Source organism: Triturus cristatus, chromosome 5_2, assembly GCF_964204655.1.
Source record: "Triturus cristatus chromosome 5_2, aTriCri1.1, whole genome shotgun sequence".
NCBI lineage: Eukaryota > Metazoa > Chordata > Amphibia > Caudata > Salamandridae > Triturus > Triturus cristatus.
Window position 1 is genome coordinate 45,220,084 of NC_140588.1, and position 27,750 is coordinate 45,247,833.

A 27,750-nucleotide genomic window follows, 5' to 3' on the forward strand; every position below is an offset into this window, starting at 1 on the left:
GAATGTCTTATGGTTGCCTTGTTCGAAATCTTAAACTCTATACAGTAGGATTCAGTTGGATATAGTGATAAGCCAATGATGAAGGCTACATGCCTTATTGGTTTATTGGGAAGTGGTACATCTGAAGCCCTATGCCTGATCTGTGTTTTTTCAAACTTGCCAGAAAAGCAGTATTGTGTTATATTATTAATTGCAACTTATTTATTGTGAAAAGCATTTGTTAAACCCAAAAACATTTTATGGGTGGATTGTTTCTTCACTGTGTTATAACTTGTAGACATGTATTTTGTTGCATGGAAAATCACAGTATTTTGTTGCATGGAAAATCACAGATCTCCATAGTATGCAAGGGTTTGGGTTTTATTTACCCTTTGTGAAAATCTGGGGATAGAAGATTTGCACGGCAATACGCCTCTTAGGAGAGGTTAAAATTTTTCCCACCTGTTGGTTTGCACATATTTGAAATGTTATGATTGGATGCCTGATAGTTGCTTTGTCGTAATGATTATGCTCGATAAAATGATCACAGGTTTTGTGTGGTGAGAAGCTAGTAACAAGCATTGGCATAGCCAATACGTCTCGCCTTTGGGACCTTATAAGTATTTAATTATGCAGCGCAATATCCTTGGTGCAACATCAACTGTTGCATAGCTAAACACTTATAAGGTCCCAAAGGCGAGACGTATTGGCTATGCCAATGCTTGTTTGACACTAGGTGTAGGTTGGACAACTAAGTAACTTATCAATCAGTAAATGTAAATCCAACACGTTTTTACCATCATACAGCCTTGAAAAAGTCACCTTAGTGACGAAATAATAAGATTCACCTCACCCGGCAGCTCCGCTGAAATACAATTTCAGCATGTCCGACGGCTTTGGCAAAGCCAACATTTCTAACTAAAAATACAAGCCAGACCCATTGCGTGACCAATGCTCCTTTTATACTCTGTTTCCTTATTGCTCTCGCTTGAGTTGGCCTCGTCTGTTACACCGAGGGCATATTTAACTCGTACCATTACCTGAAAATTATCCTGCGGCAGGGGGTGGTATGAGTTAAATGTTCATCTGTCTACAGGCAATTGAGGTAAGTAAATGGGACTGTGGTTGGTGAATGGATGCTCTTTAACAGAGAATGTAAAATAAAGTACATAGAATTATGTTTATTTCTGTAATTTTGCTTTGAAATAAAAAATATGATTTTTCTCATATACTCTCTCTATGGTTGGAGACAGGCCAATTAGTACCTGAGCAATGCAATGCCTCATATGATTAATGGAAAGCTCAATCCCTGCACAGCATTCGACCACCTGTGTTCAAAGATCACTCCATAGCAAGAGCTAAATATATATAAAAATAGATAAAACATATACTGATATGTAGCACTTCTGTTTTGAAAATAAAAGTGGGTGGCGCAATGTGGTCTGGTGTTGGCTTTTTATTTTAAAAACTCTATTTAAAAAGTCGGAAGTGAGGAGAAATGGTTTGCATGAAGACTTGAACTGGTCAGGAATTGCGTTAATGGCCTCTATGAAATGCACAAATCCACAAAACGTCACCGCAAGTGACCGACGACAGAGCTGGGCATCCCCTCTACGGTCTCTAGCTGTTCCCATGATATCAGTGTTCCCCACAGCCACTGTAAATGAGTAATGCAGGGAGGGCCCGGCCGCAGCTTGTATTAATCCGACGGAGATGCTGCTCTCGAGGGCACCTGTAGTGTCCTAGCATGGACACGTTCTAGTGTTCAGAAGTGTGTGTGTCCTACACTGTACACCCACCCACCACCTACGTCACTGGGTCAGGTGACTAGGCTAATAAAAGGGCCGAGCGCACGTGCTCGTGGCCAGTTAACCCACCATCTAAGTATGTGTCTGCGTCAGTCATTTCTAGCATGAGGGCCTAGGGCCCCAACACCACAATGGCGACGAGGCGGGTAATCTGCCCCGCGTGTGCAGCCCCCGATCGGCGCACAATCGATGACTGAGGGGGAAAGAGGACTGCCCGGTGAGCACACCCCCCGGGTGACGGCGCCACGCGCCGAGAAGCCAGCCGGGCGAGTCGGAGCCCACAGCACCGCCGCGGGCGTGCACAGTGCCCCTGAGTGGAAGCGTGGCAGTCGGGTGCCCACACCGACCTGCCGCTGTGCTGAGAAGCGCCCAGAAGGAGAAGTGCGAGCCGTGCGGAGCCCACCCGCATCGGCCGCGACGCCGTCGTTCTGCAGGCGGAGGCCGGGTGCCCACCCCGACCCTGCCGCTGTGCCTGGAGGTGCCCGGAAGTAATGGCAAGCCGAGCGGTGCCCACCCGCATCGGCTGCGACCCCCGCAAGAGGCGTGTAACACGCGGTGCCCACCCGCGGAAAGAAGGAGGCCCGCCAACTGCAAGTAAAAGCGGAGCCCACCCGCGTGAAAAGCCCAGCCGGGCATAAGGTGAGCCCTGGAGCGCCGGACCAATTGAAGCGGACGGGAGCCTACCCCGCCGCGATAGCAAAGCGCCACCAGCAGCCCCCCCCCCGCGCGGTCCGTGACGAGATGAGACCTGCTGCGGGGGCGGGACGACCAGAAAGTGATAGCGGAGCCCACCCGCGACGGTGAACAGGAGCGGCACAAGCAGCACCCCCCCCCGCGCGGTCCGTGATGCTAGGTGACCGGGGGCGGGACGAAGAGAAAATGGAAAGCGGAGCCCACCCGCAGTATGAGCAGGTACCTGCCTCCCCTATTCCAATGCACCGCCCGGAATAGCAGCAGCACCACTCTCCCCCGCCCCGGCCAGCGAGCGAATGAAGGAGCTGCCGTGGGCGGGAAGAGCAGGCGGAGAACAGCGCCGGCACCCGGGGAGCACTCCCGAGCGAAGGGACAAGGACATTGAGCCCCGGTGGTGCCTGCAGACGGGTGCCCTGATCGATGCCCGACAACCGACGATTAGGCGCCTGAAGGCGCGAATGCAGGGCAGCGCGGTGAAGCGCGAGGTGCCCCAGGCGAGAGCAACCGAGTGCTCTGGAATCGAGAGGACTGCCAGGGGTAGAAGGGATTACCTGTGCGCCTCGCCGAAAGTTAACTTAAAACTGAGTGCGCGATGGCACTACCTGGCACCATGCCCCCAAGGAGTGTTGCCTCGCCCTCTGCGCAGCCCACGTGCCTGTGCCCTCCATGCAGCTGCTGAAAAGTAAAGCGGAGCCCACCCGCAGTGACAAGAGTCCCACAACTCGCACACAGAGTAATGCCTTTAACTCGAGGGTAGCTTCCTGACAATGCCTGTGCCCCCTGCCTCTCAATAAACTCAAGTACACAAATAAATAAAAAAATAAGTGAAGAGACTTACCTGCTGCCCAGCTCCTGTCCTGCCCTTCACTGGTCTGCCTGGCTCCAGCTCCCCTCCAGCCCTCTGCACTCTACCGGAGCCTGGGGAAATGGTGGAAAGGAAAACAAGGCATAGAGTTCTGGCAGTACAGAAGGTAGCTGCTGAAGCCAAAGAAAAGCAACACTGCCACCCAGTGGCCACTGGTGGTACTGCAGCACAAAGAAACCAACAAGCCTACAGCAAGCCAAGGAAGTCCAGCAGCTACAGGAGACCGACGGAAAGGGAGAAGAGGCAGCAAGGCACGTACCGCAAGGTCTGACGGATGCGCGAAGGTGAGCGCACGGGAACGCGACGGAGGCGCACAGGAATGTGCCAGAAGCGCAGGAACGAGACAGAAGCACAGGAAGAAGTGACGGTGTGCCACAGCGATGCAGCGCCATCCCGCAGCGACAAGGAGGAAGAAAGAAGAACGGTATCAAGCCGCATCCACCCCAGCGAGGACTGCGCTGTCGCCGCATCAAGTGGAGCGAACCCTCGAGAGAACAAACGGACTCAGCGCAGAGGTACCCCGGACGCGGACAGTACACTGCAGCGCCTACACGAGAGGAACCCACTGAAGAGGATGGGCGCAGCAAGTATCCAACACTGGCGGGCAAGGATGTCGAGCCCCACCCAGTGGCGCCAAGAAGCCACCACCTCAAGTGATCATGATACTAGGAGCAACGCTACACTGAAGATGTACCACGACGGTACGAAGAGTAGCACGCACCAGCGCCTGACAAGGCAGCGGACAAAGGTAGTCACACGACGTGATGCACCCCGTGAAGCCGACCAGCCAAATGGTCGCACCACAAAGGCCAAGCCGACCTGCCAAACGGTCGCACCACGAAGGTCAAGCCGACCAGCCAAATGGTCGCACCACAAAGGCCAAGCCGACCTGCCAAACGGTCGCACCACGAAGGTCAAGCCGACCAGCCAAATGGTCGCACCACAAAGGCCCAGCCGACCTGCCACATGGTCGCACCAAAGAAGCCGACTCGCCAGGAGTTGCACAAAGCGGTCTGACGCAAGACCGAAGAGATCCTGCCAGTGATCGGCAGCGCGGACCGTCAAGTGGTCCAAGAAGCTCAAGAAGAACCAAAGTAACTGGTGAAAAGGGAGAAGAACGAAGTGGACCATGAGCATGGCCCCACGAACTTCAACCGAAGTAATTGGTGAAAAGGAGAAGATGAAGAGAAGGTCACGACCCTAACTCGGAATGCTGAAGAAGATGAAGAGAGTGTTCTCGGACGAGGACAAGACCAGGGGGAACACGTGCAGAGTGCGCGCGCTGCATGGAGAAGCCTGGCCAGATAAGAGGAGAACAGAAACGGTCCAGAGTAGGTCGTGAAGCGAAGAGATGAAGAGACCAGAGTGGCACGTCCGCCACTAAGAAGAAAGAAGACATCGCAGTGGCACGTTTGCCACTACAAGAAAAGAAGACGTCTGAGTGGCACGGTTGCCACTACAAGAAAAGAAGATGTCTGAGTGGCACGTTTGCCACTACAAGAAGGAGGATGATATCAGAGTGGCACGTCTGCCACTTAAAGGAAAAGGGGAAAGAAAGATCTGAGTGGCACGGTTGCCACTGTAAGAAGGAGAAGAAGTCAGAGTGACATGACATCCTCACGGAGAAAGAAATAGAGGACAAGGAGAAGAGTGTGGCAAGACTACTCACACCTCAAAGACAAGGACAGAGAGAAGAGTGTGGCAAGACTACTCACACCTCAAAGACAAGGAAGGTGACAAGCGTCAGAACACAGTGCGCAAGTCCTGAAGAACACCCGTGGCACGGAGAAAAGACCATCTGTTTGATGATGCTTTCAGCACACCTGGGATCTGCAGAGGTGAGCAGGCCGGACCATTCGAAACACCCACCTTTGGGGTTACACGGACACTGGTCAATGCCAGCCGTGGTGACTCAGGGGCAAAGGCCTCAGGGATGCCGGTGAGAGAGAGTATCCCCGCGACGAGAGATGGTCATCAGCCGCCCTTCAGCAAAGTTCTCAGGAGGATGAAGACTTCGCGTGCTAAAGACAGGAGCCAACAGCCACCCTCCAGGTCTGACTGCGGCATCTGAGGTGAGACCTGCCGTCTCCTCCGCACCCGTACTTATCGGCATGGGAGTAACACGATACAGGACACTGAACCCAGGCCAGATCTGAGGAAGAGGGCCTCAAGGATATCCCGTGGCAGGGGAACACCTGTGAGAGGGGCACCCTGGTGAGAGGGGTGTCTTGCGAATAACCCGTCTTTCTGCAAAACAGAACACACGCCACAGATAAAGAAAAGGACTGGACTAAAAAGATAAATGGCAACATCTAGCGCTGAACCACAAGAACTCAACTGTGTTTGTCGACAAGAAAGTAAAGCGAAGAAAGACTGTGAGAGCAACTTCAAGGCAGAGGCGTCAAACAGACTAACTCCATCGAGCACCCATGACTGGTGCCACAGTGAACTGGTGATTGTCCGCGTCGGGAAGAACATCGTCCGCGACAGGAAGAACATCGTCTGTGACTCCAGGCTGCTGAAGCGTGAGCGACTCTGCAGAAGTTTAGTCACTGTATTACATCTGTATATATATTTCTTTCTCCCCTAGGTTGGACATTTGACTCCGGGTTTTTGTTATTAAAAATTGGGAGGAATGTAGTGTCCTAGCATGGACACGTTCTAGTGTTCAGAAGTGTGTGTGTCCTACACTGTACACCCACCCACCACCTACGTCACTGGGTCAGGTGACTAGGCTAATAAAAGGGCCGAGCGCACGTGCTCGTGGCCAGTTAACCCACCATCTAAGTATGTGTCTGCGTCAGTCATTTCTAGCATGAGGGCCTAGGGCCCCAACACAGTAGGGTCAAGGCAGTCACCCCCGCGGCTGGTTCCATCGGCCGCCCCCTACCTGCCCCCGAAGACAGCAGCTTTATTAACTTCGGCCCTCGTTTTCATAGGAACCAAACACGGAGGCACCCAGCTTGATAATGAACTGTCTGGCTGATGAGGTAAAATCAGCTAATTCAATCAGCCCCGTGTTTGTCTTTCATTCGGGGCCAGGGCCGCGCTGAAGCTCTCAGGAGCTGGGGTCCAGACGAATACATGCTGCGGCTGCACACTAGCTGGCCGGATATAGTGCGCCAAATCTGATACCATGCCTCTAACGTACATGCGTCCCTTCTTGAATTGTAAAACACCAGGCGAAAGCACTTTGTTGCAATAATTGAAAGCGAGCGTAAAACACTGTTTTTTTTAAACCATTTTGGAATTTTTGGGACAATTGCCACTACTTCTACCGGATGTCAGTCTTCCTTTTGGGCACTTTGGAATGCCATCTTTCCTGGGGTATATAAACCAGCCGCCCCCAGTATTTTCTGCATCTGCTCTCATAATGCTTTTAGGTGCTTGAAAACATAGCCAATAATTACTTGAGGTCTCCTGGTGTTGCCGCTAAAGTTGTTGGGATGGCATAGGTCAAAAACCTTCCACTATGTTTAACAGTGTAATGGCCTATATGCCAGAGACCTCGTGGTTAGCGCGCTGCATCGCGCAGTAATGCACTCGGACACACGATGTAGTTTCCAGCGTGGTCCCGACTGCCGATTGCGGGCCACGCCCCTTTATTTATACCCAGCGCATGACGTCATGCGTCAGCGCTCGTTCCTCACCTCCGACGCGGGTAGACTATACCGCTACCCGACGTCGGAGGACACTACATTCCTTCTAACCTTTATCAAAACAAACAATAAACATTTTGACATAGTAGGTCTGTTACCAGTCACTAGAATTCCAGTCCCAGGTCCGTCACACCAGGAAGTCCGCCAGCTGGGAGGACGGCGCCGGATTTCTTCTCAGGCTGTATCCGGACTGCTGTCCCCGCACTGATGGTGTTGTCGGGACCACTCCTTGCGAGGCTGCGCCCCCTGGGGACCGCTCCTGAGGGCTGGGCGACCTCCCGCCTTGTGTTCCTGGCGGCGACGTCGCACTCTGGTCTGGGTGATCCTCGTGATCGGAGGGGGTGGGCCCCTGACTTCCTTCTGACCCTCCATCCGCTGGCAGCTGACTCGGCCAGTCGCCCTGGCGTTCCGACGGATGCTGGTCTGAGGTCCCGGGGTGCACTCTTTTGAAGAACGATATGTTCCTGGTTACCTCCTCGGTCCCTCGCCTCGCGGTGACCAGAGTTCCAGTTCGGCGGACTACTGTCCAAGGTTTGTGTTCAAAGGGGAGCCGGAATTTGCTCCCAGGATACCTGTTCTTGAGATAGACTCTGTCTCTAACTTGAATGGTTGACATCCGGGCTCCCCGGTCGGCACTGGCCTGTTCATTGGTGTGGGTCCTATTGGCTAGAACCTTCCCCGCGTCGATCTGAGGCGGAACCCAGCTTGGGTGATGCGGGATGGTGTCTCGCACTATTCTGCCCATGCTCGCCGGTCCCGGGGCTGTCTCTGTCGTGAGATGAGGCGTCAGCCGATATTCTCTCAGGAAGCTGTAGATGGCCCTCTCGAGCGGCGACCCTTCGGCGTGCGCAATGCGTACCACTTTGTTGAGGGTCCGCATTAATCTCTCCGCTTCCCCATTGGCTTGAGGCCAGCGCGGGGTCACTTTCCGGTGGTGGATTCCCCACTCCCTTAGATAGTCCGCAAATTCTTGCCCTTGGAAGGGTGGGCCGTTGTCCGTTTTGACCACTTCAAATATTCCGTGCGTGGCGATAGTCTTCTCGAACTTTGTGATGACCTCCGCGGCGGTCTGGCTTCCCACCACCTCGACCTCCGGGTACTTTGTGTAGTCGTCGATGATCACCAGGGCATAGTGTCCATCTGGGAGGTGCCCAAAATCTGCGCTCACCTTCTCCCACGGTCGTTGCGGGTTTTCCTCGGTGATGACGGGGTGGGGATGCTCCGGCTGACCTGACGCCTGGCACCAGGAGCATGTTCGGACCGTTCGCTCCACCATAGGGTCCATCCCCGGGAACCATACCTTGGCTCTCAGCCGACTCTTTGTTTTCACCATGCCTTGATGGCCCCGGTGTGCCAGGTCTACTGCTTGCTGGGTCAGACTGGATGGGATCACCAGTCGCGGGCCCCGAAGAAGACACCCGCTGGTGTCAACCGAGAGTTCATCCTTGACCCGCGTGAGCGACTCCAGGATGGCCTTGGCTTGCAGCGTTCGTCTGGCCATGGAGGACTGGATGGGGCGCCAGTCATGTGACTGGACGGCCATCAGGACTAATTGCAGACATTCGTCCTCCTGGGTGGCTGCTACGATCGTGTCGAGGCTCATGGGCAATGGCCGGGATCTCTCTGATACCATCCGGACATATTCTTCCGTGTCTTCGGCATCCTCCTTTTCCGCTTTATTGGCTACTCTGGGATGTCTTGAGAGGTAGTCTGCGGGATTCGAGGAGCCCGGCTTGTACTCTACTGTGTAGTCGTACTCCTGTAGCTGAAGGATCCACTTTTCGATCCGCGGCGGGGGTTTTGATGCCGATCCCTGAAACAGGGGGATGAGGGGTTTGTGGTCCGTGGACACGGTGAATGGATTGCCGTACACGTAGACGTGAAAATGTCGGCAGGCCCAATGGATGGCGATCGCTTCTCGCTCGATCTGCGAGTACCTCTGTTCTGTGTCCATCAAAGAGCGGCTCGCATAGGCTATCGGGACCCACTCACCATTCTCCTGCCGCTGTGCGAGGACTGCTCCTAGTCCATACGGGCTGGCGTCCACTGCCACATTGGTGGGCCGTGCCAGATTGAAGTATGATAGGGTGGTATCAGCCGACAACGCCGCCTTGGTGTCCTTAAAGGCTTGCTCCTGTTCTGGTCCCCATTGCCACGGGGTGGTGGACTTTGTCAGTTCCCTGAGGGGCTTCGTGAGGTTTGACAAGTCCGGGACAAACCGGCCGCAGAAGTTCACCATCCCCAGGAAACTCCTTATTTCCGAGATGTTGGAGGGTGCTGGAGCGTCCTGCACATCTTTGACCTTGTCCGGGTCCGGGGCGACTCCTTGGTCGGAGAATGTGTATCCAAAGAAACTGATCTTCTTCTTTAGGAATTGGCACTTCTCCCTGTGTAGGGTCAGTCCGGATTCTTTGATCCTCTGGAGGACCCCTCGCAGCCTCCGGTGGTGGTCTTCTATCGATGAGGCGTACACCAGGAGATCATCGCTTACGTTCAGGACCCCTGGCAGCCCGCTGAGGACTTCTCGGATAGCGTTTTGGAACACCTCCGCGGCGCTTGAGATTCCGAAGTTGAGGCGTCGGTACCGCCTGAGTCCGACGTGTGTCAAGAAGGTAGTGACGTAGCGAGAGTCTGGGTGCAGCGGCAGTTGGTGATATCCGGACCTCAGGTCCATCTTTGAAAACCATCTGGCGCCGTTCAGTTCTCCCAGGATGTCGTCAATGGTGGGAGTTAGATGACGCTCCCTCTTCACTGCGGGGTTGGGGAGGCGCATGTCCACGCAGATGCAGACCTGCCCCGGCTGCTTCGGTTTTCTCGCCACTACGATCGGGGACACCCACGGGGTGGGTCCGCTGACCTTCTCAATAATCCCCTGTCTCTCCAGTGCCTCTAGCTCGTCCTCCACCTTCTTGCGCAAATGGAACGCAATGCGCCTGTGTCTCAGCGCCACCAGTTGGACCGACTGGTCGATGTGGAGGGATACTTCTTTACCTTTGAGGCATCCGATGCCCTTGAAGACGTCTTCGAACTCCTCTAGGATAGCCTCTAACTCTTCCTCCTGCACCGCCAGGGCGAACGATATCAGCCTCAGCTCTTCCGCTGACTGGCCACTGATCAGCATTCCATTTCCTTCAGGGGTCACGTATACTGTGGTGGGTATCTTGACATCGTTGTGGCATATCTCCGTCTTGAAACACCCCAAGAGCGGGATTGGTGTTTTCTGCCCATACGCAAACACTCTGATTCTTGCTTTGCTCAGTGGGGGGCTGGGATTTAGTTGTTCATCCACATTGGCTGCCATGAGCTCAATCGACGCCCCCGTGTCTATGGTGGCTCTCACGTCCTGGTTGTGGATCTTGACTTTGCACCTTGGGAGTCGTCGTCTCTTCCGTCGTGGTTGATCTACCGCGAACACGTAGTGGACCGGGTAGTCCCCTGCGTCGTCATCCATGTCCTCTCCGTCTTGCTCTTCCGCCACCGTCTGGGCCGCCTCTTTCCGTGACTTTGTGGACCGGCAGACTGCCGCGAAATGGTTCATCCACCCGCATGCACTGCATCTTTTCCCTCTTGCTGGGCAGTATTGCAGGCGATGGGGCGCGCCTCTGCAGTATCCGCATCCCTTTTTCCTGTCTTGCGGCTTTCTCCCTGCGTTTTGGCGCGATTTGGGCCTTACCGCGTTGGTCGTGTCCACCGCGTTGACTTGCTCCGTCTTGACAGGGCGGTGGAGCGCCGCCTCCATGTGCGACGTCCTGGCTTGCGACAATTCTTTCGACCGGCCCAAAGTGAGGATGTCCGCCAGAGGCTTGCCGTCCTCCTGAAGAATGTTGACTCTGAGTTTGGACGAGTAGCATCCTTGAATAATCTGACCTCGGATCTTCTCCTGTTCATCGCGAAAACCACACGTGCTGGCCAGTTCCTTCAGGCGCCCATGGAATGCGTCCAGCGATTCTTCCGCTTCCTGCTTGGCCTGGCGAAATATGAACCGTTCGCAGTCCCTGTTCGCCATCGGCTCGAAGTGCGCATTCAGGGCATTGAGAAGCGTGTGGTAGGTCTTAGGTGTTGCCTCCACCAATGTCTTGTAAATGCGATGGATGTCCTTGCCTCCCAGGTGAAGAAGTAGGGCCCTGCGCCGCTCTCGGGCTATGCCCGCCCCTTCGAAGTAGATCTGGAGACGATCGGTCCAGTCTCTCCATCGTGGGGCAAGAGAGGAGGAAGTGCCGTCGACCACAAATGGCTCAATGGCGGGAATCGACGCCATCTTGGCGCAGTCGCAGATCCACTCCGCAGCACGTGCGCTCCCTACCTTCCTGGGACAGCGACAGCCGCTTGGCTGAGGTCAGGATGGACACCCTTAGGGCCTCTTCAGTGTCCCGGCCATGTCAGGCCTCGCAGCGGGGTCCTCCGCTCACCAGGGTGCCGGGCGCGAATCTCCGTAGGCTCCGCCGGCCACGTGCGAGGCACACACCCATCAGCAGGCACGCCCCCGAGAAGATGGGCCCAGCGTGGGGTCTCCCAACCTGCCTAGGGCTCATCGCAGGCGAGCTGCACCCAGGCGAGACAGCAAGGGGCCAGGGTCGAGGGCACAGCAGTGGTGCACGAGGAGATGGCTGTCCGCACCATAGCATGGGGTCGTTTCTGCCCCTCGTCGCCAGTGTAATGGCCTATATGCCAGAGACCTCATGGTTAGCGCGCTGCATCGCGCAGTAATGCACTCGGACACACGATGTAGTTTCCAGCGTGGTCCCGACTGCCGATAGCGGGCCACGCCCCTTTATTTATACCCAGCGCATGACGTCATGCGTCAGCGCTCGTTCCTCACCTCCCGACGCGGGTAGACTATACCGCTACCCGACGTCGGAGGACACTACAAACAGATATGTTTACCACCTTTGCCAGGTCCCAAATGGCCCCAATTGCCCCATCTTATAAGTGAAGTGCTTGCCACGATTACGGCCCGGTCGTGACATCACAACTCTTTGGCTGCACTTCCGGCTGAAGCGGTGGCCCACCCCTGCCATAGACACTAGGGCACTCCTATACCTAAAAAATCACGGGAGTGGGCTCAGGGTTGGGTCCCACAGGCGCCTGAGCCTAATTTCGGTCTCCCTTAGAGGAGGAGCTCAGTTCCACAATCTCTTATAACAAACACAGGTAAGCAATGTCAGTCAGTAAGGCCCCCAAAAGCGTGTCCCTATATAATTTTCATACACCCATATACCTTAAAAGTAATTAAATAAATCGCACAAGGACAGAGTGCAACAGCTTAAATGTACAAGATGAAGCCCGGTAGAAAAATGTCTAAAGGAAGAGCCATGGAAACTGCACAAGTGATTCAGCGGTTGTGTTTGAGGGATGCTCTGTCTGCAGGAAGGCTCAGTGAGACAAACACCAACGCAGCGCTCTGAAGAACACAATTCGAATCCCGAAAAGGCCGGCTCAAACTTTCCCCGTCTGAGGGCGGTGAACTGAATACACATTACTAGAGTGATAGTAACATCCGTTATTTACAGCACTTAGAAAAACAGTAGTTGCTACACAGACTACCTAACTGATCTGGATGCTTACCATAACTGATACTTCCGAGCCACCTACATAAAGAGCGCCGTCCTAACAGAATTTTCCACACACCTGTATGTTGTGTCCTATCATTTTAAGCACTTTCAAGCATTTAATTGCCCGTTTTTAATTGATACACGGAGACTTGATTCAGGTAGGAACTACAAACAAGAGGAAGCCAGCACTCCCCACACAGGAGAGAGCTTCCTTAAACTATGGGTCCGTCACGCGCACGCGTGCACTGTTTAAAGTGAAAGCACACCGGAGCCAGAGTTGAAGGAAGCCGGCACGCCGCCATGCGCGCGCACGCGTGTGCGACGGGAAGACCCGAGCTATGACAACAAACTGGCGTGGGACTGTCCACTGTCCCACGGACACACGCATGATGTCTGCTATGGACAGATGGCGAGAGCAGCCATCTTTGTCCATGCAGGCACGTGCATGAGCCCACGACGAGAATCGATTCCAAAAGTTCTCTCTGACAAGAGCAGCGCATGCACTGCTTCTCATCAGGCAAAACCTAAAAAGGACTAAAGTCTTGATGCCATAGATCTGATCTGTTTATTATGCAACATTGCTGCTTTAAAGTTTAAAAATTGAGAGCAGGGATTCTAGGATGAGAAGTCATCAAAACCTAGACCATTGGAATCTGGTTCTACTCTTCTGTAGGATACATCAGTAAATTTAGGGCAATTGTTTATCTTGAATTTCTTTAAGGAGCTCTGCTAGGATAGTGCAGTTGACACTGCCAAAGAGGTAAAGCAACCTCTTGGATCAGACTTGCAAAGAGAGGTGTTGAATTGCACATAGTTTGCCACCTCCTCGTCTTTCGGATCCAGGAATAGGCCCCAAAATGTTTCCTTAGTTTCTCTTGTAGTTTTTAAGGTAGCTTTGAACCCAGATTGCTGCTTCAGCCATATCGAGTTGTTGTCTACTGCTTGAATGAGGACAATTCCAGTGCAAAGCAGTGTGTTCATAAAGCATCCACTGTCAAACCACACACGTTTATTTTTTTAGAAAGAGGCAACACTGCCTGTGTCTCTTGGTGTATGATCTGAACTCCAAAGAGCTGGGGTGAGGGATACGTTTGTAAATACACTCAAGCATGGATCCTCTTTCAGTATTAGTCCGTTCCATAAACTTGTGAGGGCCTCCGACCACAAAAAATTGTGGTTCAAATTCCCTATCAAAATGTATTCAGTCTTATGATTTAAAAAAAAGGAGATGTCTACAGACTGCAAAATGTCCTCATTAGAAATGCGGCGAAAAGGATCTGGAATGTATTGCAATTGTAATTGTAAATGTATTTACATATTGCTTACAACCCCTAATGAGGTATTGAAGTATTTTTTCGGCGAGTAGCATGCTACTCGAGAACCTAAGTTGAGTAGATAGTAGATAAATACATTATTTTTGTTAGTTCATGTGCATTAGTTGTGTTAGGTTTGTGCTCTTAATTTCTTATGTGTTTAGTAGAGGTTGGAGTAGGGATAGAATCATGGGAATGGATTTGAAAAGGGAGGTTTGGAGAAGGGATGGAATGAAAGGAATGGATTGGAAAAGGGGAAGTAGTAGGTTGTTTTCCTGAGTAGGGGCCTTTTTATGCTTGTTAGTTGGGTGACATGCATAAAAAGGAGGGGTGAAAGTTTGAGAAGGTTGTTTGGGATTTCATAGTAGTCAGAACGTTTTGGGATGAGTCAGAGGGGAGATGGATGGGAAGGACTGAACGTTTTTCTTATATAGCAAAATGCAAATAATGTACACATGCCAATATATACACATGATGCTTGGTAAAGTTTTGTTTGCTTGATTAAAGCTCTCTCTATCTATATCCATATGTACAGTGAAGCAGCAATATGTACATGATCTGCTGTTTACATTTATCTTGCGGTACATTTTTTATGATTTCAAATAACTGTAATTAACTTATATATATATATAAATATACACATGCAACTTATCGTAGTTCTAAGCAGCATGCATAATCCTCTATATATGCACTTATATGTAAATAGAAGCATCAATTTTGACATAATCTAATATACACATGTATCTTGTTGTGTAATATATAAAATTGCCCTTATATAAATGTATCTGCTTATACCCAGAGGCATAGTTCAAAGTACAATGATGTGCACTTGTATTACAACAGCTCCTTCCAATACTGTGAGAAGTATAGTTTGTCATGTCTGAGTATACTGGTACAGTCTTGAGATGTGAGTATAGTTGTCATGTGGGGAAGAGCCAGCTCTTGAATAGTCTTCTGAAGTGGAGAAAGTTGTCTGTGGATCTGATGTTTGTGTGTAGGGAATGCCATAGTTTGGCTGCTTAAACAGAGAAAGATGCTCCACCCAAGTTTTTTTTCCTTGTATGTAGGAATTATGAGACGGGAGCCATTTTTGAGTGCATGTTCCTTTTTTGCAAGTTTTTTGTTGATATTCTTCTTGATGAAGAGTAGTACTTTGCCAGACACTTTGTGTCTGATACAAAGCAGCATGAAGTAGGATCTTCTGGCAACTGGTAACCATTAGGGTGCCCACAAGACAGGGGAGATTGGTGGGTGTGGTTTTACACATATGAAGAGTCTAGAGACAGCATTCTGAATTCTTTGTAGTCTTCTCATATTTCACAAAGTTGAGCCATGATAACAACCATTAGCGTAGTCCAGTTTTGATAGGCCAAGAGAGATGGTAAGTTGAACCTTGTGTGGGAATCCTTGGTGCAAGAAGTGGCGTCACAGCGTTTTCATTGTGAGAAAACTTGCTTTCGCTACTTTATCCAGTTTTGGATGTATTAGCAGGTTGGCATCCATGGTAATTTCAAGTTTTTTTTTAACCTTTTTAGAGATTTTTGGAGGGGGTCCTAGATCATCAGGCCAGGCACAGAGAGGGTCGGAGGTTTTCCAGTCACAACAGTGCGTATAGCAGTTTTGGAGGCATTCAATTTGAGGTGGCTCCATGTCATCCTTTGGTCAACAGCCTGGAGACAATTAAAGAGTGTTGATGTTTTAACGTCCTTTGGGCTTTCCAAGAAATCAAAGCGTTCTGATTAGGGGTGGGCGGAATGTTTCATTCTGCCCACGCAATTGGTGGAATTTGGTGACTCCAAATTACTCTTGTAACACGGAGCTCCAGTCAAATTCCACCAATCGCCACATGGCGGAATTTCTTACCATGAGGGTCCACAAATGCAAGTGAGATTTGGTGACCCCAGTGCCATTTTCGAATGCAGGTGGTTGTGGGCGTTCGCAAGTGGTCGCAGCAAAATGGCTGCTTCTCGAGGATATTTCTGCCACTCGAGAAAACTTTCTACTCGAGCGGCAGCAAAATCAACTCAAATGGCTGTGCGCTCTTGTGCACCGCATGGTGGCATTCGTGCTGACTTTTCAGAGCTGCTTGCGCTACTGGTGCTATAAATTGCAGTGTGACATGCATATTTCCACCCGTTGTGTTTTATTGTTAAGTAAGTAAAAAGTTCATTTAGTTGCGATGTAGTACAGAGTAAGGGATTGTGTAAGAGTTTGTGGGTGTAGAGATATAAGGGTATTTGAGAGTGTGTGCTAGTACTGGGCAGAGCTTGGTGAGTGATTGGAAAATGGATTTACAATGTATGTTTGTAGAGAGTGGTGTTTGGGTGAATGGCTGTGTTTGCAGCTCTTTCTTGGAGAGTGGTTTTCGCTGCCCTAGGCCTGACCCGGCCTGAACTGGCCAAAACAGAAACACCCTTAACCTGTTACCCTTTCCCTGGATGCCTAAGCTGGATGCTCTGAGTTCTAAGGTTAAATAACCCTAGTGTTCAGGTGACCTTAGGCCAATGGGGACTCTAGTCCTAGCCAATCAGAACCTTATCCCTAAAACCTATTACCAATGGGATCCTTAACCCTAGGAACCATTCATGGCCTTAGACCTATCAGTCAATCAGAATCCAAACCCTAAACACTAGGTCCAATACAAACCCTAGCCCTGGGAACCAATCAAAACATAGATTCAACATCCAATAAAAACCTTATTTTTAGAGCATGTGACCTTAAACATAAGGGCTGTGCAAGCTGTGAATAGAGTGGTAATGTCTGCTAAGGTGGTTCTGGGCCAATCACGTAAGCAGAAATTGGTGCGCAGAGGGGGAGGGAAAGGCTCGTCAGCTTACAATATCCTTGGATGCATATTGGCCCATTGCTCACAATGCAGTCCCCGTTCAAACCTGCAGTTTGTATTTAGCATTGCAAAACACATTTGTGGCCAACACACAATCCATCCCACTGCGAGCCATTAAACACAAAGTTACGTATTGCCTTCTTTTCTAATGCAATGCTTAGTAAGATATGCTATGTCACAGATTGCTCTTTATTGTGTGAACATGCCTAGACCTAAAACACTGTTGCCAGAATTGTTGTCATTTGTAGAACATCCATATTAGGGACTGCAAGAGGTATTTCAGTTGCACATATCTAAATGCCACCCAAGAATTAATCTCTCTGGCTCATAGTTGAGCTAATGGTACAAAGTCAAGCAAAATAGCTGATATACATTCCACTGCACCTCCTATGAAGTATGACACTGTCTTTGCAGAACAATGTGCAGGTTAGTATTGTCCACTAGTCACATGTCCTTAAAGGTCATTATTCCCTTTACTTTGTCTCATGTCATTAACCCAGTAGATATCAGCAAATGCTGTGCAGTTTCTTGTTGTGAATTATGGTATGTATACTGGGACATCTATGATTGTGGACCAGCTTTCTTCAACCCCCACAGCCAAACTAAATCCATAAGAGAAGTTGTTTTGTTTACATCAGTACACCACTTCCATGGCATCACATCTATCCATATAACACCTGAACTTGTGTGAGAGGATCAACTTATTGTTGATATGTCCTGAGTTGCTGAGGCTTCGAAGTTTCATTTTTTAATGCATCTCTGTAACTGGTGAAAATGGATTGAGCTGTAAAAATGATTTGAAACAGACAGCTGTAAAAATGATTTGAAACAGACAGCCTAATTATGATGTCGGGCAGACTGGCACTGATAGGCTGTCTGTGGGGGTCCGTCCGACTGTCAGCTATTCGTCTGACGACCGCATTCTGATGTAGGCGGCCGACCCTTCTCGGATGGGGGTCGGACCGCTGCCTCCGACTTGATCTACTGATCTCGATGGAGCAGCAGTCAGAATCGCAATCCTAATGACAGTGGGGCTGAGGAAGGCATCGCCGTCGGGATTACGATGTCCCTTTCCGACAGACTTTTCATGGCAGTCCCACTGCCATGAAAAGGCTAACGAAAAGGGACATTGAGGGCCCCAAACAGGGTCCCTCCTGGGCCACTGCAAAGTGGCCCTGGGGCACATGTAGTGCCCCCCGCACATCCATACAGTGTGTGTCATGCACCACATTGTGCGTGGCACCCAGTGCATGGATGTGTCCAAAGTACTCTTTAACACTGTGGCTTGTGCTGGGGCCCTATTCCTGGGCCACAGGACAATCCACAGTGTTAAATAGCTCTTTCTGACGATCAGCACAACGGTCCTAATGTAATTTGGTGGACAAACTGCGGACTGCTTGTCGGTCAGCCCCCGACTTCCCGATATTGTTATCAGGGCCAGAGTGTTAAAACTACACCTCCCACCTTGCGATATTTCAGATATTACTGAAATTGGGGTTGTTAGTATGCTAAGTCAAACTTTATTAACTATGTGTTGGTGTTATTGCTAAGCTGTGATAAAAAAAATAATAAAATATTTTAGTGTATATGAACTTAGATAATGTCTTGTTACCTGATTCACAAACATTTTGCTGTGACTTACAACTGTAGGGCACCTAGCTAAGGGCCTGATTCCGATGCGGTTAGGAAGGTCTTCTAACGGCATTTGCTCTATCCAAATCGGATCAGGAACGTGTCTTTCTGACTGACTCAGAAAGGTTTCCGACCGACCGAGTTCGATGCGAGTTAGGAGTTAGGAATATCCCAATCCAAACCCAACGGCATTTGGAATGACCGAGCTGTACAAAGCAGAATCATACGTATCTACGGGCTGCGTTTCCGAACGACCGGGTACGATGCTGGATTTGGACAGCCTTTCTGAATCGTGCCGTCCGACTCGAATCGGCAGTCGGAATAAGAATTTGGGGGCCTGTAGTGGACCCATGGGGTTACCCATAGGTCCCTCTTTACCAGCCATGCACAGTGTGGCAGGCACCAAGGGGTGCCCGTCACAGGTTGCCCGACTTTCCCCAGCCACCCCTTTCTTCAATGGGAGCCTATGCATTCAGTTGGGAACAAAGTCTCCCATTGAAGTCAATGAGAGTCCAACTAAATCGTATCTGCAAGCATCCGGATGCATCGTACTCGGTCGGTTGGGCTCTCCTGATCCAATTCGGGCAAAAACCATTACCAAAACCCATTTGGTCGGGAAGCTTTCCAAACCGAATCAGAATCTGGCCCTTAGTCGTGAATATTTGGAGAAGCCTGGAATTCTCCTGGCTTTCCCCTGGAATTCATGAGTAAGTCAGGAGTTTTACTAGAGCAAATTACACCTACTCATAGCAAAATATTTATCAATCAGTTCCTAGGTGTACATATGCTCTATGCTTTCTATCTCTAAAGGTTAATGGACATATACATCACAGTTAATGATAGGAAGTGTGTTTAAAAGGAATTCACTCTCATGTGCCTACTCACAAAGACATTCTAGATTCCGTAAAACAGGACCCCTGTAGTACTCTTTTATGTACTCTAACATGCTTTTGTGAATTGACCACAAACAATTTCAGAGGGAAACATTAGGGGACTATTCATGTACCATTAGGACAAACAGAAATGGCTGTGCTCTCTGCACTTTTATTAACAGAGAGTTGGATGTTGTTAGGTCAATACACAAAGCATAAAAGAGGGCTTCTCATACTCAGAAATGCTTTGATTAATTCTCCCCAGTATCTCAATAATTGAGACAATGGAATATCCAAACTTTGAACTTTGGCAGCCGATTGCACTGTGTTTTTTATTTCAACCTCTGCAGTGGAGGTGCAATCATAACTCTAATATTATTGCCTTACTGAGTGCACAGTGCGTCAATGTAAGATCAATGGAGATGCAATACCCTGGCTACATGTTTTGAAATTAAATGGCTGTGTATATTCAATTGTATATTAGATTCATTATTACTCAAACCCCAATACTAACTTTTCTACATTTCTGTTTTTTGATTGCTATAGATTTTTATGACGAACTTCAACGACCGTAAGTGATCTTAAAGCAAATCTTTGTCATACCAGTGTCCTTGTAGTATTTTGAAATGGTTAAAATCTCAAATCTTACCCATATTGCTAACAACTGTTGTCTTAGTAAAACTAGTTTAATGCAGGTGCAAATTTAAGTAACATGTAGTTGATTGTAACCATATGCCATGGATATTAGAACAAAGGAAAGTTAATGTCACATTTGATTTACAGAAGCATTACCTTTTAAGAAAATAGAAGTGGAATCATTAGAATGAGGTTCGATTACGTATTTGTTTGCATCTTTATTGTCAAGTGTTCCCTGTTTTCAGTACTTTTATCTCGTTATACAACATCTTCCACCTTTACCCTAGGTCTCCACTTTTTTTTACTTGAAGAATAACCACAGGTAATACCCTCCCTTTTTCATTACTATTGCACTTCTTGGGATGTTTGTGTATATGCCACTTTTATCCTTCTTTGTTAAGACTTGCGAGGTTTAAAAAAAGCGTTTGGGATGATGGATTGTACATTGGTATAAAAATTTGCCATGTGTGTAGTTGGAAGTTGTTTTTGGGAAGTCGAAGTATGCTAAACAGCATTACAAAAAAAGAACTGGCAACCTTTGACTTACTTGCAGCACAATCACCCTTTAGACACCTAGACTTTGAAGAACATTGGAAGAGATTGGGTTACTGGTTGAGGGGGGGACGGGGACTCTTCCCAAGCAGCAACTACAAATCTTCTCAGGGTGACGTCACAAGCAAACCCTAAATTAACCTGTGCTCAACCATCGGGTAGCTTGGCACAGAGCAGTCAGGCAATGTGTAAAGTATTTGTGACAAAGTGAGACACCACAATAGGAGCCCACAACAATATTAAAAAACAACAGTTGATGGACAGAATGCAGAACAATTTCATACATTCACCCCAGTAAAGAGATCTGGGCCTAAATCCATTGTTTTTTTGCTCACCATGCCATTCCAGTTTGAACCCAGCAATATGCAAATCAGTCTTGACCCTGTGCCTCTTGGGAACAGTTGAGCCCGAACTGCCAAGCCAGGTCCTCCCTGGACTGGAAACAAGCATCCTAGGACCGGTTTTGGGGTTTCACCCCTCTTCAGCCAGGATAGCTTGATTCCAGTTGCATGGAGAGCACGGGACCCATGTCTGGGCACACCCGTCCCACTCGGGGTGACAAATGCAAAATCAACAGTTGATAGACAGAATGCAGAACAATGTCAAGTGGGCAGCGTATGCCCAGACGTGGATCCCTTGCTCACTTTGCCACTGGATTCAAGCTAGCGTTAGAACAAAGGGCAAACCCAATAGTCACTGGGACCTGGGTAACAAACAGTATAAATGCAAATGGTCCCAGAACATACGTAAAATTGAAAAAAGGTAAACAAAATAACTGTTGTAACGAATAAGGCAGAACCAAAGTGTTATTTAATCACACTTGGAACAAGCACATAAATGCATTTGAAAAAATCACACTATTTATAAAGGTGCAGGGTGCCACGGGGAAGGGGAAGGAGTGACGAGTTAGGTGGGGTAGTAGGATAAGTGACATATAAGTGTTCATAACAATAATACAAATCAATTGCTGGGCACGTTGCTGTCGTGCCGATTAGTCAGGATTAGAGTCATTCATTGACAAAATTGAATGTTTAACCGAACAACCATATACAAGTGATAGTCCACAGTGCTCAACGCACTATTGAATGTATTGGCATGGTGGGATGTCGACGTTTCGACCCCTCTTCCAAGGTAGGATTCAAGCTAGCCTGGCTGATGACGGCTGATTAGCCAGAAACCGATCCAAGGATGCTTGTTTCTGGTCCAGGGAAGACATGGCTTGGCAGTTCGGGCTGGACTGTTCCCACGAGGCACAGGGTCAGACTGATTTGCATATGGCCATGTCTGAACTGGGGTGGCGGAGTGAGCTAAAAAATTATGATGGATTAAACCCAGATCAGTTGACTGGGAGTGAGTGCTTGCAATGTTCAACACTCCGTCCATCATCCCCTTTGGTTTTGCTTTGTTCACCCTAAGTTGGCAGGGTATTCCCAGACGTGGGTCCCTTGCTCACTTTGCCACTGGATTTAAGCTAGCCTTGCTGATGACGGCTGATTAGCCAGAAACCAGTCCCAGGATGCTTGTTTCCGGTCCACGGAAGACATGGCTTGGCAGTTCGGACTCGACTGTTCCCATGAGGCACAGGGTCAGACTGATTTGCATATTGCCATGTCTGAACAGGGGTGGCGGAGTGAGCTAAAAAATGATGATGGATTAAACCCAGATCAGTTGACTGGGGGTGAGTGCTTGCAATGTTCAACACTCCGTCCATCATCCCCTTTGGTTTTACAACAATTTTCAAACAAAAGAGTGATTTTTAATAAATAAAACAAGACCAAAACAACAAAAATCTTGACTTCGATGAAGAGCTGGCCAGTTACAGGGACCCAGTTCAGCCTTCTGAACTGAGTACCTAAATCCTGGTTTGCGGATCGTTGCTTGAATCCACGTCGAAGATGCGTCACACAGCTGAAGCAATGAACGGTTCCAGATGCAGCGAGGCTGTGGTGCGAGGTCCTGTGCGTCGACATCGAGGGTCCCATCAATGGGGCTTGCAATGCAAAGTCCGGAGTCTGACATGCTTTTTGCAGTGGTGGCGATGCATCGGTTCCGAAGAGCTGTGAGACTGTGATGCAGAGTCAGTGTCGTCATCAAGGCTGCCATCAATGAGAGAATGTGAGGGCCTGCACCGAGGATATGTCATTCAGTGGCTGTTCTGAAGGTGATGTGGGCTGCAGCAGCAATGCACGTTGGTGCAACAGGTCCACTCCACACAGCAGCGGAGATGTGTTGGTTCTGCTCTGAGTTACATCGCACAGCAGAGGAGATGCGTTGGTTCCCCTGGATCCACAGAGGATGGCAAAGCACATTAAGCCCACATCCAAAAGTCCAGGACTGGAATGGTACCACTTGGCATGGTAGATTCACAGAGGACAGAGTCAAGGTGCAGATGTAAGGCTGTGGGAAGCCTGTTATGTCCCTGAGACTCCAGATCAGGAGGTCAGCCAACTAGTCCTTGGAGTCACTCTGGGTTCTGGGTTCAAGAGGTGCAGGTTCAGCCCCTTTCCCCCAGGCAAGAGGGCAGCAGGTCAGCACAGCAAAGCAGGAGTCCAGCAGAGTGCAGCCCTTCAGAGTGGTATTCCATCAGCAGCACAGCAGTCCTTCTTTCTGGCAGAGTAAAACACAGGTCCAAAAGTGTACTGAAGAGTTGGTGTCTAATTTCCAGTATTTATACCTAGTTGTGCCTTTGAAGTGGGGTGGGGGCTTCTAGAAGTTTTCCTTTGAAGTTTCCAGGATTCCTGCCTTCCCTATCCAGGCTCCAGACTGACTACAGGTGGTATGCAGCCCTTTGTCTGGAGGCAGGATACAGCCTGTTCGGGTGTAAGTAGGGCTGTGCACAGCTCCTCCCCCCATCCTGCCAGTGATGGCCCATCCAGGCATATCTAAGCTCCATATTGTGTGTGACTGTCTAAGAGGAATACGCAAAGCTCAACTATTCGCTACCCAGTCATGTGGCCAGAGACAGGATACAGCCACTGAAAGGATATGGCAAGAAAAAGCCAACTTTCTAAAAGTGGCATTTTCAGAATTGCTATTTAAAATCTGACTACACCATCAGTTAGAATTTTAAATTGTAATTTCAGAGATACCAAACATGAACTGGATATCTCTTCCCATTTACAAATTACACTTATAAAATGTAATAAGGCAACTCCAATGTTATCCTATGGGAGAGTTAGGTCTTACAGTAGTGAAAAATTAACTTAGGAGTGTTTCACTACCAGGACATATAAAACTTAAAAGTACACGTTCTACTTTATAAATACATTGTTACCTGTCCTCTGGGCTGTCCAGGGTCCACCCTAGGGATGATTTATATTTATTAAAAAGGAAGGTTTGGTGGTGGCAAAAGGTTTATTGTGCCAAGTCGAATTGTCAGAGTAAAACTACACACCCATGCTCTACAATGGTAGGCCTGAGACATGTTTAAAGGGCTACTTCAGTGGGTGGCACAATCAGTGCAGTTGTCTCACTAGTAGCATTTAATTTAGAAGCCCTGGGCAAATATACTTACACCTTACTAAGGACTTATAAGTACATTTAGTATGCCAATTAGGTATAAGCCAATGTTACCATGTTTTGAAGAGAGACCACGCTCAATTTAGCAGTGGTAAAGTGCACAGAGTCCTTAGGCCAGCTAAAAAAAATAGCAGGGGAAATGCAGAACAGAGGCAGGAGGTTTGGACGAAGACCACCTTCAGGCTGACAGGTCTAACAAACATTCACTGAGTGGTGATAGTATAGTGCCTGGGGGATAACAGAGCACATGGAGGGAATCTATTTAGGGTGCTCTAACTTTGATGTAAAAAATATTCTGGTATCGAAGACAGAAGATAAGATTGTTTTTTGTGTATTTAATATCATTTTTTAAAATATAGTTGTGTATAATATCGTTTTATTTAATTTAGTTCTGTAAAATATATTAATTCATTTGCTAAATATTAGTTATTTTAATATTATCAGTTATTATTATTTCTATTATATTTGTACTCCATTTGTTTTTTTTTTAAACTTAATTAGAAATTGTTAATTTAGTAATGGGTTATTGGATTTGTAGGGAAAGAGGGTGGGAAGCTTTTGAAAAGAGAAATTATCACTTATTTGTAATAATTTATGTAATTCAATGTGTTATAGTAATTAATTATGTAAGTTAATGTATTGATTAAATGCTACTTTATTTTGTTAATTTCTAAATAATTGTATGATCAGTTTATTTAATTTTTACATAGTGTTAAATAATATAATATTAATTAATAGTTTTACTTTTATTTGTTTTATTTAATAATTAATGTACTATTAATAATGTTTCATCTTTATAATATGTTTTATTAATAGTAATTGTTTGTCGGTCTTTTTTTCTTAGGGTAATTGGGAGGAGAGTGTTTTAATTTAAAATATTTCAAATATGATTTTTTATTTGATTGTTATTTTTAATGTAACATTTTTTCTTTTTTAAATTAATTTTATTTGTTTTATATTGAATTAATACAGTTACACTTTTACCTATGTCTTAATTTGTTTTGGTCTATATTTAATCGTTTTTTTCTATTTTTTTAAATTTGTTTATTAAGTTTTCATGTAATTAAACAGGCTTCATTGGTAATCATATGTATGCTTACATTTCTGGAAAGAATCATAAATCAAACATTTACTTGCACACATTACATTCTAAGTAATTTGCTTACGTGGAGCCTGTGGAGTGCCCATTCTAACAGGGTATTGGTAATAAGGAGTGAAACATTGGGGTAAAGCCTCGCTAATTCAACTTGGTGGGGTAGCAACATTCGTCTGCTTCGGTGTACCGGCGCCCTTTTGTCATACGCACTGCCCTCACATCTGTATGTTATCTAGGGTTGTGTATCTCCAGACCATGATGTGACTTGGATATGTATGTGAGGTGCACAACGTTTGGGGCTTTGCAGGCTCCCTGAATTAAAATCACATAATGGTGTCTACTTTACTCTATGTTTTCTCTTGCGCCTAGTTTACCTCTTGGGGGGCTCCCTCTATCTCCAAATTCGTCTGCCAAGAGCTGCGAAGATCCGATAGTATCGCATCCCATGAAGAAGCCAATGAGAATGTATGTATCCCTATGGCATCTTCACGGCAGAGAGTGCTACACTCTCTTCCTGAGCCCAACATACTAGGGAGTAAAACAAGGCTTTCGTGGCTTGGGGCTCAGGGGACTTCCAACGTATGGTGATTAGGCGCTTGGCTACAATGAGTCCTAGATCTATGAATCGAGTTGTTGCTTTATACATTTTAGATCTCTGGTAAAGACCCAGAAGGCTTGCCTCCCAGGTCCATTCCACTGTGTGACCAGTGCATAGTGCTAAGTGCATTATGACTGTCTCTCAATAGGAGACTAATGCAGTGCAGGCCCATAACATATGCAAGAGGTCTCCTCCTACTAGCCTGCATCTAGGGCATTGGGCATCGTCTCGATCAAAGTATTGATTAATCTTGGCTGGTGTCATGTAAGCCCTTTGAGTTATGAAATACTGTATGAGATCGAGCCTAGCCAAACCTGGGGAAGGCGGATGGCACCATACCTTTTTTGTATGCCCCAGGCTGAGGTCTTTTTGGGAAGCAATCTTTTCCGACATCGAGCGCGCAATCGGGAACACTATTCCGATTGCAGCTGAGACTGCTCTATTCGGTTGTTGCAAGGGAGATTTACAATTGTCTAATCCAGAAAGAATTTTTATTTTTATTGCCTGTGCGGTTGCTCGCTCTTTAATTTTGCAAAATTGGAGATCAAATGCAGCCCCCTCCCACTTGAAATGGATTAATAAAATGAAAAGGGTTACAAAATTTGAGGAGGCTTATGCTAAGAGGGTTGGAGCTGTAAAAAAATATGAGCGAAATTGGAAGTTTTTTGAAAAACTGGAGAAGACTTAACCCTTTTTTTTTTTCTCTCTTCTCTTTTTTCTCTCCCTCTTAAGAACGCACTTGCACTTTGTTCGGCAACTGTTTTTAAAACATTGGATGAGGTGTATCGCTTTTTATTCTGATTATCATGAGTATCATGATGTTGAATTCTTTTGACTACAATTTTTTTGTAGTCTACCTTGTCTTGCACTTGCACTTTAAATGGCTTAAAGTACTGTATTTTTGCTATTTTGCACTTGGTATACTGCACTTTTTTCTGAAGTGATCTACTATTTAGATGGCTTTCCTTCAGGAACGTATTTAGCACTTTATAGAAATTTCTAAATGTATGCTTATATATTGATCATTAGTTGTCAATATTAGTGTTATTATTAATGCTCAGCACTTGCACTTTAGTGGTGTTTTACATATATGTACTTTTCCTGCTATACACTAAGCATATCGTATTTCTTATTAGTGTTTTTTTCTCATTGTACTTTACACTTCCAAGCCATACTATTTAAGTAACGAACCCTAATTGTACTCTGTAATGCCTTGTGTTATCTACCTCTTGCTCTGCTCAATAAAAAAAAAAAAAAAAGAGATCGAGCCTAGCTTTCCGAGGAATATGTGCGGGACCTTCTAAGATGGCCCTCTATTCATGCTCAATGCCTTGTAGCTGCAGGTCTGTGTCCCAGTGGTATCTAAGTGATGTCAGTTGAAGTGCCGTGTGGGCCTGTAGTGATTCTGCTAACCATCTAGTGAGGTGTCGCCCTGTACCCGTTACGTCTAGGTACTGAATTGTGAGATGCATTGTGGGTTCCTGCATTACGTTGCACCACAGTGTCCGCAGTGCCTGTGTCAGTGTGGCGTGTAGTAAGAACTGGCTTTGTGATAGGTTGCATTCTTCGGCGAGCATGCCGAATGGCATCAGTTGTTTATCGTGGTACAAAACCCCTAGGGTTTGGATATCTGCTTCTTCCCATAAGCGGAGCTCTGCTGCAGTGATTGCTCGATGCTGCCTGAGCATGTCATGTATGGGCAGGGAAGGTGCATATGGAGTGACCGCTTTCGTGAGTCTTAGGTAACCCTGGGCGTAGTTCGCAAAGTAGCGCTACGCGTAGCTACGCAAAGTGCACTTCGCACTACGCGAGCTCTGCGAGCTATGTGTAGCACTTCATGAACTGCGTAGTACCCTGTTTGCACTGTGCAAGATGCCATTTTCAATGATTGCACAGTGCGGACAAGCATCTGGCACTGTGCAATCATTGAAAATGGCATCTTGCACAGTGCGAGCTGTAGTTTTCTGCCGCTCGAGTAGATTTTTACTCGAGCGGCAGCTTTCTCAACGCGGACTGGTAGTTTCTCATCGCGAGCGGTCGCGAGCATACGCAACCCCTTGCAATGAGAAACCTGACCTCCCCGCATTGAGAATCTCGCTTGGAGGTTTATTTTCCACGCTCACGAACGGCA

At 47.8% G+C, this 27,750-nt stretch overlaps 1 protein-coding gene and 1 long non-coding RNA gene across 4 annotated transcripts in view; one reads left to right on the forward strand and one right to left on the reverse strand.

Annotated features, from left to right (window-relative positions):
• The window catches only part of LOC146822635 (uncharacterized), a 224,138-nt gene extending 220,741 nt beyond the window's left edge, over positions 1–3,397 (reverse strand). Inside the window, exon 1 of the long non-coding RNA XR_014962072.1 lies at positions 3,319–3,397. This is a non-coding gene — a long non-coding RNA (uncharacterized LOC146822635). The remainder of the gene's footprint in view (positions 1–3,318) is intronic.
• LOC146822634 (uncharacterized) overlaps positions 1–27,750 on the forward strand; it is a 1,280,275-nt gene that overhangs the window by 726,089 nt on the left and 526,436 nt on the right. For all 3 annotated transcript variants that reach the window (XM_085606818.1, XM_085606816.1, XM_085606817.1), the window contains one exon: positions 19,765–19,789. In XM_085606818.1, the coding sequence (XP_085462944.1) occupies positions 19,765–19,789 (25 nt within the window). The remainder of the gene's footprint in view (positions 1–19,764; positions 19,790–27,750) is intronic.